This window comes from Melopsittacus undulatus, chromosome 1 (assembly GCF_012275295.1).
Source record: "Melopsittacus undulatus isolate bMelUnd1 chromosome 1, bMelUnd1.mat.Z, whole genome shotgun sequence".
NCBI lineage: Eukaryota > Metazoa > Chordata > Aves > Psittaciformes > Psittaculidae > Melopsittacus > Melopsittacus undulatus.
This window is the reverse complement of record NC_047527.1, coordinates 21,916,084-21,929,861: the sequence shown is the minus strand read 5'-3', so window position 1 is coordinate 21,929,861 and position 13,778 is coordinate 21,916,084. Positions and strand designations below refer to the sequence as shown.

The 13,778-nt window shown below is 40.4% G+C and overlaps 1 protein-coding gene across 1 annotated transcript in view; it reads left to right on the top strand.

Annotated features, from left to right (window-relative positions):
- Nucleotides 1-8,906, top strand: part of SPAG1 (sperm associated antigen 1) — a 35,469-nt gene extending 26,563 nt beyond the window's left edge. Inside the window, exons 15-19 of the mRNA XM_031050523.2 lie at nt 797-938; nt 1,805-1,931; nt 5,038-5,202; nt 7,148-7,519; nt 7,671-8,906. Of these exons, the coding sequence (XP_030906383.1) occupies nt 797-938; nt 1,805-1,931; nt 5,038-5,202; nt 7,148-7,519; nt 7,671-7,802 (938 nt within the window). The 3' untranslated portion in view covers nt 7,803-8,906. The remainder of the gene's footprint in view (nt 1-796; nt 939-1,804; nt 1,932-5,037; nt 5,203-7,147; nt 7,520-7,670) is intronic.
- The last annotated feature ends 4,872 nt before the right edge of the window (nt 8,907-13,778 follow it).

Sequence of the window (13,778 nt, the reverse complement as noted above, 5' to 3'; positions counted from 1 at the left end):
TCATATTCTCTAGCAAGGTACAAAAAGTAGATTTTTCCATTATGATTTACTTAGAGCTATGTTACTAATTACTGTTTGCTCACAACAGAGACATGAAACTGCAGTCAGGATTGGTTTTCCACTGCAAACATAGCTAAAAGTTGTAGTCTAACCCAGAAGCATGTGCAAGAAATGATGCAGAGTTTCGATGGAAAGAGAGTTACAAAAGAACATAATATTAATAAAAAAGCCCTAGTTAGGTGTTTTGAGGTTCTTCAAAGCATCTTTTATAAATAGTTATTAACAGGATATTACTGGTATATCACTAGCCCCTGCTGATGCGATGATTTGTTTGTCATTTGTCAGTTTAGCATAGTAATTGTGATAGATAGTTGCTTGCAGAAAGAACCGTAGCTCAATTATGGCCGCCTTGGTGTGATGGTGAAGATTTAGAAGGCTTTTAATCTCGCTGACAGAATCTCCACCATTGTAAAAAAAACTGATATCCCAGTAGAGATACACAGTCCCTATGCACACAGAAAGTGTGGACAGAGGGAGGTAAAAGCATAGAGCTGTCTATTGCATTCTGTTATTTTCAGCAAAGTAGTTACACTGGTGGATGGGGAAATCTATTTTGTGCCAAATATAGACATGGTAGTTCATGCCTTTCTTAGAGCAGGAGATCTGGGACAGAAATGGCAATGTGCAGACCAATAGATACTCCAGTTGCCAGGCATTTATTCTTAGAGTGGGTAGGTTATTCAGCTACCGTTAATGAACTGACCTTATGTAACACTGTGATCCTTTTGTAATGTAGGTGAGGAAGCTGAGCAGAAGTTCAAGACTTTAAAAACTGAAGGGAATGATCTTGTAAAAGAGGGTAAATATGAAGAAGCTGTAAACAAATACAGCGAATGCATGAAGTTAAATACCAAGGAATGTGCAATCTACACTAACAGGTAAAGACACAAAATATAAACCCACTTTTAGTGGCAGTAGTGGTATTTTCTCACTAGAAGTAGAGATTTTGCATCCCTTCAGTCACTGTTGTAAGAAAAGGAATTTTTTTTTCCCACTTCATGAGTGTTTCTAACTGATTTTTTTGTTAAACCATATTATTCTCCAAGGGGAGCAAGTAATAGTGCCACTGACATGTATCTGTATATATCTCTATATAAATAGAGTATGCAGTAGTGAAAGTTACAATAAGTGTAGTGTTTTGCAGCATTTTGGAGAATACTGATACGATTTTAATTAAAAGCTAACATGCAGTAGCTGTATCTCAGATATGAAAAGAAATAATTCAGAGAAAATGTACATTTTTGAGAAAATGAAAGTAAGAACATGGCCATACAACAGCATTTTAAAGTTTGACCTAATTCTGCAGCATAATTCTTTATGCTGTAGTCTTATCAGCTTTCACAAACTAAGAAGGATTTGATAAGGCCACTATTTGAAGAGGAGACTTACAAGTAATAATTATGTGCAGAAAGAAGTATTGTTTATTTAATCTAGAACACTTCTACCAGCTACAGTACTATGATATTGTACTAACATAGGCTCTGCCTTTAAAATACTTAGATATCTGCCGAATTTCAAACATTAGTCATACTTGAATTTTGACTTTTATTGCAGGAATAGACCTTCTCTAAATCTATCCAGAGATGTCATTACTACCTGCTGGGTTTTATGTACTTTAAAAAATAACCACATTGAGGGTGAATTATGAGAAGTATTGTAATGAGCTTTATGAGTCAGATACTGTTGGCACTACAGCACAGTAGAAGTTACTTATATTGCAGTGTATTCTGTTTTTCTGTGTTAGAGCTCTCTGTTACTTGAAACTCTGTAAATATGAAGAGGCTAAGCAGGATTGTGATCATGTTCTTCAGATAGAAGATTCTAATATTAAAGCTTTTTATAGAAGAGCACTAGCGTACAAAGGATTACAGGTGAGGAAAAAGAACATGGCAGGTATTCTTAAGCACTTCTAAACTTGCTTATCCTCTTCAAAGACAATCAGGTAGTTGCACTCAATGGGTGAATGCAGACATACAAAAGTATGCCATGCTGATGTTTTATTACTTTTTAGAGCACTAGGCATACATAAAATCTTACATAAATATTTTTGCAACATAAAAACCTGTTGACTTTATTACAAGAGCATTGGAATAAAAGAGGTTTGACTGGAGATGGTTATGCAAGTTTCAGCTCTGTTCTAATGTTTTAATACTCTTTTGGGTATCCCAGTCTGTTTTTTCTGTCAAGGTGTTTACTATATCTTTGCTGATGATAAATGGATTCTCTCCAAGTCTGCCTGCCACTGTCTGTACTCAAATCTCAAGCTGTCTTTTGGCATCTGATCATATTTGAATGCTTTAATTAAACCAGGGTTTTAATTATCTCGGGTTTCTCTCTCTTCCTTCCCCAAGCACATTATGAACCTTTGTTGGTAATCTACTTTCTCACTTTCTGGACGGTGCTGGTATTCAACCTTTTCATAGAGTCATGGAAGAGTTAGGGTTGGAAAGGACCTTAAGATCATCTAGTTCCAACCCCCCCTCCATGGGCAGGAACACCTCACACTAAACCATATCACACAAGGCTCTGTCCAACCTGGCCTTGAACACTGCCAGGGATGGAGCATTCACAGCCTCCCTGGACAACCCATTCCAGTGCCTCACCACCCTAACAGTAAAGAATTTCTTCCTTACATCCAATTTAAACTTCCCCTGTTTAAGTTTTAACACATTACACCTTGTCCTGTCACTACAGTCCCTAATGAATATCCATCCCCAGCATCCCTATAGCTCCCCTTCAGATACTGGAAGGCTGCTAGGAGGTCTCCACGCAGCCTTCTCTTCTCCAGGCTGAACAGCCCCAACTTTCTCAGCCTGTCTTCATACAGGAAATGCTCCAGTCCCCTCATCATCCTCATGAACTGTACATCCACCAGACAGTACACAATACTGCAAGTGAGGCAGAGTAGAGGGGCAGGATCACCTCCTTCGACCTGCTAGTCATGCTCCTTTTGATGCAGCCCAGGATACGGTTGGATCAAAAGGAATGTTTCCATCTACACATTGGTGGTGCTGTCCATACTATGCTCATCTTACAGGTTTTTGAGTATCCTTTTACTTGATCATCATAAATGCAGACTTATATTGCTCATATCCATCCTAAATGTGACTGCAAATCTTGTGTTCCATCACTTGAATGACTGCATTCATTTTGTCCCTGTTGTTTCCCATTCTTCAGTGGTGTTAATTAGCCCCTGTGCTTCATAATCCTTTGATAGCAGTCTTTACCCTATCTGTGGGCACTTACCTGGTGCTGAATTATCAGCTTCTCACTTCTGTTGGCTCATGATGGCAGCTATCCTCATCTACTTTGTATGAAATTTTACAAGTGGCTTTCAAGCAAGCATCTCACGAGCTTTCTCCCATGCTGTTCTTCATGATTGGGAGTGATCACTCCAAGCATCCACCAAGGTTTGGCAATATCCATCAAGTGAATACTTACCTCAGACCTCTGTTGTGTTTAATATCTTAATAATTACCTGATGATCTCTCAGCCTTTGAATCACCTGAGGACAACCTGTTTGTGCTTGGCGTTATAATAGGCCATTCTTGTCCCATGTTACAATTCCAAATGCAAGTCATAGAAGCCATGAGATCTGCTTGTGATAAATTTGTTCCCTTGTTGCAGTAGCTATAAAATTTTGAAAGTTTGCTTTAATTTTCAAAGGTGGTGAAAAGTCTTATTTTCCCACAACATCTTTTCCGTAATTACACCCAAGCTACCCAGTATTAATCATCTGTAACCTTATGCTGTTGAAGTTGATAAAAAAATAGTATAAATATGAGGAAAGGCAAATGGTGATTCTACCAGTCAGAATAAAAGGAATTACCTGGTAGTGAAGAATGTCAAGAATTAGACAACTTACGGTTTCTTGAATATCCTAGGAAAAAATGCTGGTTTTGTAATATTGAAGACATAACGTGAAACACTGCTTATGGATTCCTTTAGAACGGTCTCTGCTGGGGACTCCCAAAATACTCTGTTGTGGTTGGATTTAATGCCTTCATTATTGCTAATTCCAGGAATGTGAGTGATTCCTAAAGCCAGAGAAAGTAACAAAAGTGATTTGAGGTTGACTAATGACTCCGTTATGAAAAAATTTAAAAGCTAAAAGCATGTAGTTTGGCAAAGACCTAACTATGCTGGGAACTGGTTTTCCTTCCTTAAATATCCAGATATTTAACCACAAAAGCTGCAGTGGAATTTAATGGAGTAAATGAGATTTTTTTTAATAGATTTACTGAGATGTATTTAAGGGAAGATCATGAAAAAATCATGCTTGTGTGATGAATCAGGCCTGTAACATAGGACACAGGACCCTGGTCTGCGTGTCCTTATAGTCTGGTTTATAGTCCAGTCTCTTGCTTTGGGTACAGCCATCTTGTATGATTTTTGTTGAGAAGTCTGTCAGGCTGTATTTTTAAATCCAGGAGGGTTGGTTGTTTGCTGACCATTTTGGTCATTTCCAGAAGACTGTTCCAAAATCTCATTTCTCTGTAGTTGTGAATGCTCATACCTGTAATTCAAATGGTTTAGCTTAATTAGTAGCTATGTCCTGATTAAAGCAGTATGCGCCCTTCCTTCATTCATTTGCTAAAGCTAAATAATTCTAGTTCACTTTGTTCATGCTATAGCAGACTTCAGTTCACTTACTTCAGTTCAATCCTCCTAAACATGTTCATCTCAGAATTCATAACGTCATCCCAGTCTTCTTAAGTATTACCAAAAATTTACAGTGTTACACTGTAAGCAGTTTTGCTTAAAAGCAGCAATCCACAATAATCTGTTCTCATATAGGGAATTTCCCCTGAAGTCGTAATGAAATTAACACTGTCTGTATTTAGATTATTTTTGTCTGCTTAATGTTGAGATCCCAGTATTTTTATTCCCCTTAATTGTAAAGGAAGTTACGGTACTTCACATTTGTTTTTCTAGTGGTGTGCTTATGAAAAAAAGTATTTTTCCTTCTGTGTATAGAATTATCAAGCCAGCATTGATGATTTGAACAGAGTACTTCTAATAGATCCAAACGTTCTTGAAGCAAAAAAGGAACTAGAGGAGTTAACCCAGCTGCTTAACGTTGACAGCAGTGCTGCAGCTGGCAGTCAAGAAAAGCAAAGGAAGAAAATAACCATACAAGAGGTATGTGTGTTCATTTTTAAAAGCAGGCAGTATAGAAGCCACACATTATTTGAAAAGATAATACTGACTCTTTTGGATTGCACTTCTTAGCTCTAGCTTTTTTGGGTGTTGGGATTGTGTTTTTCATGTTATCTTGAGGGCATGTTGGAGGATTCTTGCATATGTATTAAGTGTCCATTATATTCCATAGTAAAGCTTGGACTGCTTTGAAGTGTGTTCAGAACCATAGCAGGAATGGAGGAAGTACATTTAGAGGCCACAAAACTTGAGGGTGTGCTCCTTGTAAACAAAAACTGCTTAGACTTAGAATACCTGTTTTACAGAATGTGACTGTCAAACAGCAGTTGTGCTTTTCTGTGCTAGTCAGGAAGCCTCTGGGGCTCTGCTGGCAGAGGTTCGTTGTCAGCAGGCATGCTGGCTGTTCTGGTGCTAGCATTAAAGTTTCTGAAGAATGAAGTCCCATCTTAAAGAGCAAAAGTCTGGGTAAAACATCTGTAGGATCTTATAAATGATATACTTGATGTAATGTTCTGTACTGGATCAAAATGTTAGCATTGCAGAGTTCTGGGTAGAATTAGGCAATGAAAGGATTTTCTCAGTCATCTGATATGTCTGGATTGTAGCTTTGCTGGTCCTTTATGAATGTTTGGGGGTTTTTCCCATTTAATTTTGAAACAGTTAAAATACATAGTTCCCAGTCTGTATGGTGGTACTGTAATTTGATAACACAATTTCAAAATGCTGGTGTAATGGAAACCTGTTATTAATATAGAAAAAAAATGTTTTATTGAAACACTGCACATTGTCACGAGTTCATGGGATTTATGTAACTGGTGTAAGCCGGGTGTAGTGTTAGTTAAGCTCTCAGTTGTGACAAACAAAGGGTCCTGGAGAGTGTTCACAGGAGGTTTGAGAAGTGACCACATTGTTCAGAGACCAGCTAACTACATTACTGGCAATGGCAATTTTTCCAGGGGTGGGGCAGGAATCATTTATGTTTGCTGTCATAATTACAGCTGCCCTCTTAGAGAGCCTGCCCTGGCTCATCTACTGTAGTATAAGGTACGTCCATGAAAACAAGCTGCAAAGTAAAGAAAGTCAGAAACTGGGATTTATCATTATTATTATTCCATTTTAATCAAGTTATAAATATATGAGGCAATCAAGATTTCTCTCCTGATAGTAAAGATTGTTGAAAAACAGAACAAAATGGCTGTAAGCCCAGTGTAGTATTTTCCAAAAAGACTAACTTAGCCCCCCTGTACTTTGCAATACAGTGCCTTAGACTTTCTAAAACACTTGGCCTCCTTTGAAGAGACCCTTTTTAATGAGTTTTAGTCAGTTTATACAAATTCCACGACTCTTGGTAACTTGAAATAGATTTTAGAAAGTGTAGTTGGACCCATGATTAATTTTCTAGTGACTGATTCAAGAAACTCGGTGCAGGCTGCACACCTGGGAGGAGTTAAGTGGGTATTCAGGCAGTTAGACCATGCTGAGCTTTCTCTTCCACAGCGAGGCTCCACCTGACATAGCTTCCGTATATAGCTGTGCTGTTCTGGAGGCACAGCAGTGAAATGGAACACTGATGTCTGATGACCTGACTTCTTTGGCTTCTCTTCTGTAACTGCACTTTTAATATGTGTGTAGAGTCCTCCTTAGATTTCTCCCAGTGGTCTTCAGTTGTCTTTCTGGGGTGGAGTGCCAAGCAGTGAAAAGAAATATAAAATGCACACTTTTGACTACAAACCTTTAAAGATGAATTAGAGAGGTACTGTTCTGGGGGGAAGTAGAACATAAAAGAATATAGGTGCCTTTCTTTTATGAAAAGTAAAATGCTAACTTTAATTTGATTACATTATTGATGGATTATATGCATATAGTTTATGAAGCTTCAGGTTGTCTGTCTATGCTAAAATGATTTGTTACCATTTTGTTTGTGAAGGTGACTGGATCTGATGAAGAGGAAGAGAGACCATTTGCTACATCAGATGTGACTGATGGCATTACTTCTAAGGAAGCAGTTCAGGAGAGTGTGTCACTGAAGACCTCTGAAAAACTGCCTATTTCTGAACCAGCTAATGCTTACGACTTTGGTCAGATTATAAATGCGGTGAATAGCAATAATGATAAAGCTGCTTGTGCAAAACTTTTAACAATTACTGATCCCAAAAAATTGCCAGTGCTGCTGAGTAACAAACTTGAAGGAGATATCTTTCTGTTTTTCATCCAGTCATTGGAATATTATGTAGTTGGAAAAGATCCTGGTCTTGTATATCAGCACCTTTTCTACTTGAGCAAAGCAGAAAGATTTAAGGTAAGAACCTAGACTGAATGTGTACTTCACTTGCACTGAAACCTAGAGGAAATTTTCACATCTTAAAAGGAAACTACACAGATTTTGGCTTTGTCAGATGCTATGATTTTCAATCAACCTGTGCTAATTATAAAATAATCTGCTTTTTCAGGTGGTGCTGGCTCTTCTTAGCAAAAGTGAGAAGGAACAGGTTCAACAACTCTTCCGTTTACTTCCAGAAAACCAGAATAATCAGTACTCTTCAGAAGATCTTGAGAGCCTTAAAAAGGTTTATGAACTTTAAGAACTTAAAATTTATTGGTTGCATGCATATAGTTGATGTTTAGAAGATGGCTGTTTGAACTCTGAAGACTTGCATGGGTTGCAGTGGGTCTTTACCCAGGCTGCTTGAATTCAATTTTGTTTTGACAGCATATGCACGTTCAAAACTTGCTGCTTTTTTTTTTCTTGTAGTTGTATAAATTTTTAATCTCCAGAATTTAATGCATATCATTGTGTTCAGTAGCAGAGTTCATGTATTTTAGCATACTGATTTTATTTAGACTGGTTTGACTATATAATATTTTACATTAGGTATATAATGTTAAATATCTTAATGGTACGATAGAGAACACTGTTAGTCATCACTTGCTATATCATTTTGTGAGTTTCTTGTGATAAAGATGTGTCTTCAAACTAAACGGGTCAGTTAGCAATAGCTTTGCTAACGTGAGTTTACAAAAAGTATTAACATTTTGCAGATACACTACTTGGGCCGCCTGTTTCTTCACTGTCCCTGATATGTACAAAACAGATTTAAATATTTATTTCTGTAATACAGGTAAGCAGCAAAGGGGAATGAATAACATGTTAGCTTGTCATGGAACACTTTAAATCACAACAATTAATTATTGAATAATTATTAAATGGGTATGGGTTCTGGCAAGCAAGTAGTTTTCAGTGCACAGAGAATTCTGCTTTTTCCCCTGTGTGTGGAAGGACCATGTGGTTCACGTGGCCTTGGAGGTGGCAGTTACACGCAAGAGCAAGCGGCTGCGCTTAGCAATAAAAATACTTAACTCTGAGTTCCGTAATCAGCTTATTTCAGACACCAGCTATTTCTGTTTACAGACATTGATAAAGCCAAAAGTAAAACCATTTTGTGGACCAGTATGACTTTTTTTTTATTTCAGGCAGTACTTTCATATTTTGTACTGGATTCTGACAAAGCTCCTTTTTTAAAGATACAGCTTTTAAAATACCCCAGTGCCTTCTTTGCACATGTAATACAAATGTCAAACTCACTGGCACTGCAGAGATAGCAGCAAGAATGTTGTTCTAATGACATTATTTCTCAGGTGTAGATTAACTAAAAAAAAATAAAGGGTTTTTTTCTTGAAAAGTGTAATTCTGGATTCTGTTTCCTGGTTCTACACTCTTAAAGTCTGTAATCCTGACATGTGGAGTATGGCAGAAGTAGAGTGCCGAGAACAAGGCTTTTAATTCCAAAAACAACTTAGTTTTGTTCTTTTAAAGTGCCCTCTTTTTATGAGGCTGTCATGTTCAGGAGAGATCAGTCACTCACCTGTCTGTGTGTGACCTGTTGTACTAAACCAGCAAGGGCCAGTTTCAGTCACGGTGGAAGGTACCTTCACTAATTTCTATGTTAGTGATTGCAGTCTGCAGTTTAGTATGTTCAGAGAACATTCATGCATGCATCTTACTGACATGGTTTAGAAAACTTAATCCGTTTTCATTTAGTAGAATTCAGAGTGGTTTTAATAACAGTAAGTAATAAGTTGGAGGACTGTATTAATAATATATGGATTAGGAAGAAGTTATTTTGCCTAAAAGAAAGCATAAAACCCAGCTATGTAGTTCTAATACAGTTTTAGTTGCTTGGAGACTGTAGTTGAGTAAGAGCCAGTGGCAAAAGCCACCACATCAGAAAAGCTCATGATGAAATTAAGTATTTTTTCATGCCACCCAAACCCCCAAGTATTAAAAACTCTTCAGATATCTTCTGAGAAGCAGCCCTGACTGCTGAAGTTGGTATTTCGTGTATAGTTCATTTTGATGCTGAAGACAAACATCAGAATAGTTGTAGCAGTAAATCATAATAAAGCACATCTAAGAGACAGACACTATTAGAAATACAAAGGATTTTTAAATAGAATGTTCTTGATAAATCTTTTATCCGTGAAGAAAAAGAGATGTGTTGTCACAGACGGGTGTACAGTATCACAATAAAGCTTTGGTCAGTCCCTAGCAATTAAACTAGAAACCTAAAAGTAATTCAGGGAAAAGCAGCCCAGTAGTCCAGAAAGACACCTTTTCCTGTAATACCTTTCACTTGAATGTCAGCTGAACCAGAGGTTAACTGGGTTTGAGGTGGAAATGATGGAGATGAGCAGATCAGGAAGCTAAAATTACCCCTTGGTAAGAAGTCCTAAATGAAGAGCCGTGGCAGTGCTGGTAGGAGGGAGCTGTTGCCAGCTGCAGGCAGGGCTCTGTACCCACGTGTCTCAGATGTGGTCAGCAGGAGATTAACAGAAATCCTGATTCAAAAAACCAGCACTTTGCTGTGAAGTCACTCATCTACAGCAAAGAGCTGATCAGGAGCATGTCTGTCTTCAGTGACAAGAGGGCAGGATTTCCTGGAGAGCTTAAACAAATAGGTTTTCATTTTCTGTGTGTTTAAGGCTGATTTCCTCAGTCTTGAAGCAGGCTATGAGCTTTGGCTGGTTGAGTATTTAGACAACCTCCAACCTACCCCAACCACTCTGTGGTAGATACACCCTTTCCTAGAGCTTGACACTGATCTCAACCACCATTACAGTATGTTCCCAGCCTTTGTTGCATACCAGGAGCTGCTTTTTAAGATCTTTAAGCTCATTCCAGTCCGTGATCCCAAAGGGAGGAGACCATGTTCTTGAAGTCATGAGCTCTTGCAGCTGCCACCAGGCTGGGCCTCAGCTGCAGCTTTCAGAGATGTCTGAATTTCCTCCAGCACCTTATTCCTCACCTCACTCCAGAGTGAACCTCTGACACTGAAGACCTGTAACAGCCACTGATGAAGTAATTATGAATGCCTGCATATGAGTAGTAGACCCTTAAAGTTGTAGTTGTGCTAAACCTTTCTATGTCTATTCTTAACGTATCGGGTCAGATGTATTACCTGCAAGCCTTTTTTGTCTGATGTTCCTCATACAGAATCACAGAATCCCAAGGGTTGGAAGGGACCTGGAAAGATCATCTAGTCCAACCCCCCCTGCAAGAGCAGGGTAACCTAGAGTACATCACACAGGAACTTGTCCAGGCGGGCCTTGAATATCTCCAACGTAGGAGACTCCACAACTTTTGGTCTCAGCTTCCAAAGTTAAAGAAATACATAAACTACAAGGGCATAAAGAAGAAAATGAAACGTTTCTTATTTTAATAGCAGAAAGACTAAGTCAAATATGTATTTCTTAAACAAGTTAGCAACTCTCAAATGTAAGAAAAATGGCTCAGTTTGCTGGGTGAGCTGTTTGTCTGTAACACCACCAGTGGGCTAGCTGTGGTTGCAGTCATTTTGGTGATAGTCCTACCTCATTCAGGTGTCACTGAGATTGGCTGCTTAGTTCAGACTGGGACCAGGAGGGCTGGACTGACGGGCAGCATGATTCCTAGAGACACAGAATGAACTTACAAGAAAAGTCAACTGAAACATCTTGCTAGGGCCTGTACTGGTTTGACCTGAACAGAGCAAGCTGAGGCCACCAGGCTTCAAAGCCTGCCCCTTCTGCAGGGCAGTGTCTGACTACTGGAAGTCATTCTAGAGACACGGGGTGAAAAGGAAAACTTTCAGATGTTGGTGTCCTAAACCTGCTTACTTGGCACGTGAGGGCTGCCAAAACGTGTCCCTCCTAGGAACATCTGGGAAACCTCATCAGGGCCAGAGAGAGGAACCTCTGCAGCCCTGAACACCTGACGCCTGTTTTGAAGCACTCCTTTGCACATGGATGCAAACCCTGTTTTTAACACCAGTGGAGGCAGTGAGTTTCTGTAACTACTGGAAAGATGGCTGGTGTCCAGGGAACAGAGCCTGCCGGGAACCAGGGCTTCACAGCTGTTGTTTTGATCCCTTCGAAGTATTTCTGAAATCCACAGGGAAGCAGGTCCGGGTGGAACCGCTGCTGTCACCCAGAGGTGCTACAGGGGATGAGCATCATCACAGCACTGTTCTGTCACTGGCCAAAAAGCTGTTTTACTGCAGCACCCTCGCCACCACTCCCTTCCACTCTTCCCACACAGCAGGGCAGGCAGCAGAGACCTGTGAGAGCCCAGTTACTGGCAAACCACACACTTCACTATTATGGCTTTTTCCACGCCCCAGAACCTGCTCTGCTTTATGTAACACAGTTGCCCAACTACAGAGCTAACCCTGTGGCTGCCAGGCCTGTCACAGGCAAACTGAAGTGTTCGCACTTCATCATTACCATAAACAAAATAAATATTTGTGAACAGCAGGGAACCAGACTCCTTCCCCACTTGTAAATGGGGGTGTGTGACCTGAGTCAGGGTAACTGCTCATTGCCTGCGAGCTGCAGCTACCCAAGGACGAAGGGCAGGCACCTTGGAGCAGGTTCAAACCCCAGTGCCTGGCTGAAGGAGCATTAAACAGCACTTCTCGAGGAGCACTCCCTTGCTCAATGGGGCTCTGCCCATGCAGCACTATTTTCCTACCCACATCCCAGTGCAAGGTACATCCTCCAGCTGCAGAAGTGCAGGGCCCTGGTGTCAGTTCCTTGCAGCCCAGTGCTATTTCTCAGTTGCTGCTTACTAAATAAATAAATTGTAAACAAATACAGCAACACAAGAGTGTTTTTGTTAGGAAGCAAGAGGAATTATAGGGTGATAAAGTTCTTGGCCCAGAGTGGTAGGTTCAGAACAACCTGAGCACACAGCCTGTGAGGAAAGGGTAGCTTGAGCCACATAAACCCCATCATGCTGATGGTCTGCTGCCTAAACCCAACTGCTCTAATTCAGGCTGTTGTGAATTTTAATTTCCTTATTGTGGCAAGCAGTATCAGTCCTTTTGTCAAGCACACTCAGCAGGATCTGGTGACAGGAAGAGCAGTGCCTAGTCAGCTGGATGGCTTTGCCCTCCAGGATGACTGCTGCTGGTACCTGGTGTGCAGGCAGGTGCTGAAGCAGTCATGTCTTAAGGGTATGCACTGACCCAGCCTGGCCCATGAGCGAGGTGTGACAGCAACTCCATGTTCATGGTTGAGTTTCAGCTGCTGTGAAGAGACAAGGTTCTGTGCCAGGGTTCTGTCCCCTCCGCTGCCTCATCCAAACCCAGAGCATCTCAGGGGAAGCAAAGTGCAGCAGCTTCATCACTCGTAGGTATCAGACCAGAGGTTGGCAATGGAATGCTCTGACTCTCCTGTGCTCTCAGGTGCTGCACCTTCCCATGGTTCCCACAGAGCATACAGATGGAACATCACAGCTGGGAGCTGCTGCTGGGGCAGCAGTGCTGGCAGGAGCTTCACACACATCTTGTCTGTGACTGAGGAGCAGCAGGACACACTTCTTTGGCCATACAGTCCCACTCACTTGGGGCTTCCCGTGTTGCTGAAGTGGCAGCTCCATGTGCTGAGGTGAGAGCCACTGGCATTGTCAAGAGCACAGCTGTGCAATGTGGACCAAACCCCCAAACACTGAAACAGGACAGGGTATTTTACCAGTCTCAGTTTCTGCTCAACACTTTTTGCCCCATTCCTGGTATGACTTGGCTTAAATATAATTGAATAAATTTTAACCAGACAATGCCACAGCATGTGACCTGGTATTTTGGGCCTGAGGTTTTGTTTTCAGTGATGAAACTAAAATCTCTCCCCCCAGCAAACTTTCATTAGGAAATTACATTTAACTTAATTAATTCAGTTCATATTTTTTTCAGCCATCTGCTCTGTTACCCTTACAAAGCACTGCTACCCACAGGAGTGATGCCATCACTAAATAGGCAACTATTTAATTTGGATTTGCAGATCAAAACGACTCGAAGAGATACAAGTCATGCAAAAGATGTTTTCATGCCACTAAAAAGGTGGCAGCTCACTCATGCAGAAGTTTGTGACACTGATTCAATGAAAAGGGATGAAAAGTTTTACTCCAGATGCTTTACTACCAAAAAAGGCAGCTATTGCACGAGACATCAGATTCAAAACTAAACTGAAAATAAAAGCCAAAGGGGAGGTTCACCTTCTGCTGCATTGCATGGAGCAAAGAACAT